The following is a 7,748-nucleotide window of genomic DNA, read 5'->3' as shown; positions in this document are numbered from 1 at the left end:
TCTCATTTTAATATTCAATGACCCAAATGGCAACAGTGACCCATAAATTCAATAGGAAAGTGTTTGCGGAGGTAAAGACAGAAAGCTGGTTTTCCATCATCTTCTCTAGAACTGGAATTCCTTTAGCAACCACAGCTATTTTTATCTGGTGGTTATCAGAGAGAATTCAGGTTTTTAGGTACTTACACACTGGCTTAATTTTTCCAACACAGAGCTAAATCTTTGGTTTTTACTCTCTAACACTAAAACAGGGGGGGGGGGGGAGGGGACACAAGTAAACAGAACAAACAATGAGAAGACGGCCTGAAAGCTCAACAGCTACGTTGAACAGAGAGAGAGGGGAACTGGACAACAGGGGAGTAGTAGGCAGGTGATTGATTAACTGGCACAAGAAAAGGGCAGAAAATAGAACAAAGGTGAGAAATGGAACTGCGTGTACGGCTGATTTTCAAAATAAAACAGGAAGTCAAAACAGAAGCCTCACAAACTATTTTGGATTATTGCTTTATTAAAGAATCCCTTAGACACACAGATGAAACAAAATTACCCATATTTCCTACAACCTATATCCACTTCTATAACAGAAACAGCATTATTTTCCATCTAAATAATCTCAAAAAATGTTAAGCAATATATGCGGCATATGCTGAGGCAATTACCACGTCAGACAGCAAGATATTACCACACAGAAAGGGGGAGAGAAAATAGAAAAAGAGGAGCAACATGAAAGAGAACACTATATTTATTCTTCCTGCCACCATTAAATTCATCTCGTGCTGGAGCTCTTCCTGGTTCATTTGGCAGAGCAGATGTTAATGGCTTAACAGGGCTAGGCAGTAAGTGTTTAATTAGGTCTGGGGGAAAATGATTTATTAAACACATCTGGGCTTATAAAATAACGCTCTCTGGACTCTGTCTTTTATGACTCCCATGCTGCAGCTCACTCTTCAAACCCTCCACCACCACTTATCCCCACCTGAAAATATAACTGTCTGTTTTAGCTTGAGCTTTCAGACTTGACAAAAACAATCCGTTGAAGCACAGTACGTCCCTTAGTGATGTCACTTCTCCTGATGGGAGCAGGGAACAACAGCACCTAGTGGGAGGAAAGGCACAGTGGGGAGTGTGTCACTGACGATCAAGCGGTGCAGTACAGTTTTAGTGTCGCGGATTACTGGGATTTGTGCATGTCACCTGCCTGCTCAGACCACATCAAAGCCACATGGTGCTAGGTGCACTTCTGTTAGGTCCTTTTAGGGATGATAGCTTTGACTTTGATAGTTTCCTCACACAGGAGTGCAGAAGATAGAGCTTTTTATCTCACAATGTGAATGTGTGGCTGCGGTGAGATTGACCACACAGAGCGCTTAGATTGGACAGTGATGGACGGATGTGGTTTCTGCAGGTGGCCATGTACTTCATGCAGATCAGAGATTGACAAGTGGAAAACCCCACTTAATTTAAGATCCTGTGTATTTGCTATAGCTATTTTTCTTTTAAATTTCCTGATATTAGGTGTTTGCCAGACAGTTTTTTGGCTAATCTTTCCACCATAAAGCTGTCATCCTGTCATGGCACACATGCAGTTTTGAATTACAGAAAACCAGATAGACTCAAGCATGAGTCTATGTGAATGTCTTGATACACCTGGCTCTGCGATATTGTTCAGAAAAAAAAAAGATCCAGTTTTAGGATCTTTTCAGTTAGGCCAAGAGGCAGGCCTGGGAACCACCCACTAGTTGCTCGGGAAACAAGATAATTCCCTCATTGGCTGCGAGTGGTTGCTGACAGTTCCTGTGAAACTGATTGCTCAAGAATGCCTGTAACACAGTAACACCAGTCAGTGACCCTCCTGGTAACCGCCAAGTAAAAATTTGTTTTCCCAGACACATTTTTGTGGGTGATTTCTTGCTGTTGCAAGGTGAAACTGATCTCAAAGAGGTGCAGTGCCATGTTGAAAATCACCATGCAGTTGCCTTGATTGCTAGCATATTGTAGTTGTAGCTGCCATTGTGGAAGACTTGTCTTTAAATACCTGTGAACTATTTACTACAACGGTATACACTTTTTTCTAGTGAGTAATGTTGCTAGGTCTCTGTGTCAGACGTCTTAACAAGGTAAGAAAAGAAAGAAAGAAAAACTACATAAAGACATTTGATGCATGGCTACAGCTACTTGGGTGATCAATTGAATGACAGATTGGACCAGAGGACCGACAGTGAAGCCGTGTACAAGAAGGGATAAACAGACTCCTTACTTACTGAAGAAGTTCAGATCCTTCAATCTGTGCAGCAAGATGCTGGAGATCCTCTACCAGTCTGTGATAGCGAGGGTCATCTACTTTTCTGCTCTCTGCAAAGTGGTGGGGGTGAGGGTAGAGGGCAGCATCAATGCCAGAAGGATCAACAAAATAATCCACAAGGTTGGAACCATCACTGTCCAGAATCAGAATGTGGAGTCAGAGAGAAACAGGAGGTCACTGAATACAAGAAAAACTGCAGACAACCCACGTCACCTGCTCCATTCCACACTATCGAGGCAGCAGAGCCCCATCTCCCTCAGATTTATTTAACCCCGCTGACACAAAGAACGTTTCAGGATATCAGTTCTACCATTCTCCATAAAAGTGTACAACAGCTCTCCTTTTTGTGACAGCTGAAAATGTCCGTGAGGAAATGATCCCACACTCATTTCTGTATCAACCCTTCCTAATGTTGTTTTTCAGATTCATAGTGTGGATGTTATTTATTAATACATTTGCACTAATGCTTTCTATAATTCTTTTTTTGCACAATCATTAATAAATAACAAACTTTGACTGCCATTCCCATCTGCAGCAAAGAGAACATGACAAGAGTAGCTAACGCTTTCCATTCTGAATTCATAGAGTACAATGGAATACTGTGTATTCTACCAAATGGGCAGGACAGACGTCTATGCCGACTGACCATAGCTTCTAAAAATGCGAACAATGGCTGTGACGACTTATGGGACATGTTTATTGTATTTCACTACAGCTTTCGACATGCGAAATGTCAAAAAAAGGGAAGTCGATGTGCAATAGCTAGTCGTCAAAATCTGCAAAGTGCATGCAAGTGTTTCCTCAAGCACTGTACAAAGCGGGCCATCCTGCTGAGAGCAGCTGCCATCGTGACTGAAAGATATTCATTGATTCTGGCTTCACTGCACAGTTTGACACATGGTCTAAACGCTGTTTCAAAAGAACCATGTAAGTGCAGGTTTCAAAGGAAACAGGGGCCTAAATACTTCCGTTTAGAAAACCCTTAGGAAAGTATCAGTTTAGGTGTTATGCACCTCAAAGTCTTGATGTGAACTTAGATGATATCATTTGTGTTGGTTTTATTGGTCCGTTTTTGTGTCGTGTGGTGTGTTTGCTGATACAGGCATATTTAATTCACACCAATTAAAGTTTTTCAGAGAAAATGATGAATCTATACCAAAAAAGAGCCTGGAGGACAGCCAGTTAAATCAGCCTAGAAACTAATAAATGGTGCACATTTCTTCCCTAACGAGACCAGATGGCAATACCAGAGACTCAAGCTTGCTTATGTGTATGTATATTTAATGAAGTCACATTTGCTATATAGGTGGGTGTGATTACAAGCTGCAACTATACATTTTAAATGTTCCTTTGTCAGGTAATTGTTTGGATTTATTTTTTAATTCTTGCGTGATTTTAGCAGCGTGATTTTGATTGTGATCAAGTAGGAATATTGTTGTTCCAATAGACCTCTGGACATGGGGCAGTAAAGTGTTGTATGTCCCTGGGCATTCAAAGTGCCCTCTATAATATCATATCCCCAACACTCGTCATGCAGACCCATATCATCACAGTCCCATCTTCTAGCTTAACTGGTGGGAGTCAGGACTATGTTTTCACTGAGGTATTCCCATCGAGGGTCATGCCAAATGTGCTGGATCCCTTCTGAGTTGAACAAATTCATTTTACACTCGTCTAATCACAGAATGTGCTCCCAATATGAAATATCCCAAAAGAGGAAGCAACTGTATTTCACAGTTCAACCGCAGTTCACTGAAGTTGACTTTACGCAAGGTCCTTGTTAAGGTTCAAAATTGAGGAGGGAGAGTACAAACCACTCTTGGTCCAGAAGGTCTTGGTCAAACAATGATTTTAATGAACACACGTGTGGGAAGACACTCTGTACGCAGACAGCCAGTAGTCCTCGACTCAATCAAAGCATGAACAGATATTTTATAGCATCAGGGTTTGATTTACTGACGCCCCTTCATGCGTCACAGATACATTTTATACATAGATCAGACTTTTAACCCAGAAGATCATCTTCTATTTTCATGGCTGGTATTTTCCGTTCTTATCTTAAAGTGAATTGTTCCTCTTTCTTGCCGAGACACTTTTGCAGTTACAACCAGACATGACTAATCTCTCCTCTAAATAAATCTAACTAATGTGTGTGTATGTGTTGACCTCACATGCTCTTTGTGTCACCTCTTCACCTACTGTCTGTGTCTCGTCCTCAAATGCTCTTTCTCAATTCACCTGTTGCACTTCTGACCTTTTACCAGACCAGAGGCTCACTGAGACTATGTGTATGTCTTCTACTAAATAAATGTTTTAACCAAGAACCTCTACTTAAAAGCTTAATATAAAATGATCTGATATATAAGTGTTTTGTAAGCATGTATTGCAATTCCTTCTATGGCTCCAAGTCACTTGCACAATAGATTGTCCGAACAGCGCGCCGAACAAAGCTTCCGACCCCCAATTAATTGACCGAGCTCCAACTCTTTAATAAGCACAGATATGCATTGTGTATAAAATAGTCATAACTGCTTAAGGCCTTCTTAAAGCTATCTGTTACATTGTTAAAGCCTCGTCTTAGCCTGCGGCTCAAAATAACTTCCACTTCTGCAAAACTCTCCAAGCCTGTTTCCTGTCCTGTTACTTTTAGCCTTTCTGAAAGACACACTGTTCAACCCCTGAATGCAATATAAACTCCAGATTATATTATTAATGCAATGGTAATGATGACAATTATTTAGCAATAGCCGTAAAATAATTTCCCTGCTCCACAGTCCTTCACATTGTCTGAGCTGTCACAGTGATTCTAACTTCAACCGATAACCCCTGGGCCACATCAGCATGTTCAGATTTGTACAAGTAGTGCGCCGTTTGTGACATCATGTCGTGACGATGGCCACCGAGAGTCTGATTACCTCCTAATTACTACTGCAGTAATCAAGCAGGAAGATGGGTGACCATAGCCACAGCCCATAGGTCAAAAATGAGAATGCTCACAGGATATTAGCTCAGCTGTAAATAACATGGATACCAAGATCTGACGCAGGGAATTGAGAAAAAAACAAAACAGGCTGGTGACGAGAGGACAACCATTTTTATTCAGCAGAAACACTTAATGGTCTCGGGGGTTTTTTTTGGTGCCGTGAGAACGCCAGATATCTGCCATGACCCGCTCATCTCGTGTCACACCGCTGAAGTCCATCGTCTTCAGCTGAGGCAATACAGAAATCACGTAATTCCTAAACACACAAAAAGGCACACACGTCAAAGTCAGCTTTGACTCCAAGGGCTCTGTGGACATGTTGAGTGCTTCCATATATGAAAATTCATATCAGCATTAACATTTGATTTTAAATAAGGACGATATGTCTAAGTCTTTGTGAAGCAGACTTTGCTGATTTTTCACATAAATGAGAGTATGAAGTGAGATGAAAATTAAATCAAGAAGCTATATCCCTGAGATATTGAACCTAATAACCTGACACATCTAATGTAGACATAAGCAGGTATCAGAGGTATCACATATCTCAATGTGACATTTCTCTGTCTATATCTGTAGGTGTTGCAAAAGATATATGATTAGATTCAGTGCATTAGTTATTACAAATACTGTTTAAACTAGAATATTATGGTACTTGGTACAGTACTACATATATTCAGTTAATGACATTTTTCATAAAAAGGAAGTTTTACTTTACCTACTTTAGGTAAATTCTGTACTTTAATAGGAAGAATATTTTAGCTCTTGTTTTGCCACTTTGCTAAAATAGTTATTACATTTCTGATCAAATATTCCCTCTTACACACCTGTGATTTCCCATTAAAAAAACATAGCCCCCTGAAACAACTGTCAAGTTAGACTCAACATATGAGTTATCCTCAACATGCCGCACGATCTATGAATCTATGAAGCAGGTTTTGTCGGGGTATTTTTTTCTTTCTAATTCTTTTTTTTTTTTTTGCTTTTCTTCTTCTCTGCTTCTGGCCTAGCCTCTTGCTATCAACTATCTACAACCAATCTAGAACCAGCCTGTGTATAACTCCACACACTGCAACTTCAGATCAGCTCTGAGAACAGAATGTCTGTCTTAAGTGAAATTGCTGAAAATGAGCTTGCACCTGTAGCCTTTGCTTGTTTCTATGAGATTGCCATGCAATGTGATTGTGTGCAGATGCTGGAGCTCTCTCAGCTTGTCCACTTCTGACAGGTTCCAGATGCTGTTGCCATGAAGATACAGCACACGCAGTTCTTTCAGCTCACACAAAACCTGTAACAGGGCTTAGTTGTAAATTTAAATCAATAAAATGCTGGTTAGCTTGCGAAGATATCAGAATTTATTGCATTTTGGGGAAACAAATGTAGATTGTAAACATTTCATAAATAAACAGGGAGAACAAATGTTTTGTATAAGACGTGTGTAATTATACATCAAAGACAGGGGCTAATTTCAGAAGAAGACATAGAAAACTGAAAATGAGCTATTAGAAGAACAAAAATGATTCTTACAGGTTCTATGCAGGTGATTTTGTTGAAGGACAGATCCAACCATCCAAGCTTTGATGGTTGTGCAAAAAAGTGGTTGATCGTGTACTGGAGGCCAACAAGGTCGGTGAGGCTGTTATTACTGAGACGCAGAGAGCAGCTCAGGTACTTCCCCTTTGAGTTTGTGGTTAAAGGGCGGAGCAGACTTCGGGGCAGCTCTGCCAATGCACCTGAACCAAAAATAACATAATGAGACTTGATACATTATACGGGCAGCTTTGGTACTTGTTTATATGCGGTTTTATTTCTGCTGCTTAAAGCCGCTCTATTAAAGTGATTACTGCAGTCATGTTCACAGAATTTTATACTGTAGAAAAAAGAAGTGATTTGAAGTATTTTATTTTAAAATGCTTTAAAAACAATAAGTTACAAGTTTGTGTGACTAGATTATGCTAGTGTGTAAACATTGCAGTATTTAAATTCATGCATTTTGATAACAGCAGTTGATACACTAACTATAATTAGGTGGTTTTGTAAGAGCAAGTGCTGTCCTAGAAAATACTTCCTACCAAAAAGCTCACCCCCCAGGAGCACTTAAATAATTATTAATGGAAGAAATATATTTAAAAGTAAACACTATTTCATTATCTACTTTATATTTCAGGATTTTTAAAAATATACTACCTGCAACATTGCTGAGATTTTTAAAAGAAAGATCCACTGGTGGACTATACATGTTCAGTTCAAAAAGTCTCCAGCAACAGCAGAATGAATGTCCAGATTAAACCTAGAGCAGTGACTGAATACTGAAAACACATGGTTGCATGAGAAAAAAAATTAAACATATTGCTTAGCGATGAAATTCAAAAGTCAACATTTGCAGTTTATACACAAACACACACACAATATAGAATGCATTCAATTGATATATATTTTAGAAGGAGAGAGAAGAAGACCTAACAT

General features: G+C 39.6%; 1 protein-coding gene across 1 annotated transcript; it reads right to left on the bottom strand.

The window, feature by feature from the left end:
- Nucleotides 1-5,414: 5,414 nt before the first annotated feature.
- LOC146663593 (leucine-rich repeat-containing protein 51-like) lies at nt 5,415-7,521 on the bottom strand. The gene is made up of 4 exons (XM_085415291.1): nt 7,470-7,521; nt 6,810-7,015; nt 6,422-6,570; nt 5,415-5,541 (listed from the first exon to the last, which is right to left on the bottom strand). The coding sequence occupies exons 1-4, from the start codon at nt 7,519-7,521 to the stop codon at nt 5,415-5,417; spliced, it is 534 nt and encodes a 177-aa protein (XP_085271417.1).
- Between the last annotated feature and the right edge of the window lie 227 nt (nt 7,522-7,748).

The sequence above is a fragment of the Rhamphochromis longiceps genome, linkage group LG8, assembly GCF_057381845.1.
Source record: "Rhamphochromis longiceps isolate RC_006_pf linkage group LG8, R_longiceps_female_GT1.1, whole genome shotgun sequence".
Taxonomy (NCBI): Eukaryota; Metazoa; Chordata; class Actinopteri; order Cichliformes; family Cichlidae; genus Rhamphochromis; species Rhamphochromis longiceps.
The sequence above is the reverse complement of the archived record's forward strand: the minus strand, read 5'-3'. Positions and strand labels throughout refer to the sequence as shown.

Coding starts and splice junctions, on each gene's coding strand:
- LOC146663593 (XM_085415291.1), bottom strand. CDS start 7,521: ATGTATAGTCCACCAGTGGATCTTTCTTTTAAAAATCTCAGCAATGTT. Junction 7,016..7,469: donor AAATCTCAGCAATGTTGCAG/GTAGTATATTTT, acceptor TTTTTGGTTCAG/GTGCATTGGCAGAGCTGCCC. Junction 6,571..6,809: donor AAATCACCTGCATAGAACCT/GTAAGAATCATT, acceptor GCCCTGTTACAG/GTTTTGTGTGAGCTGAAAGA.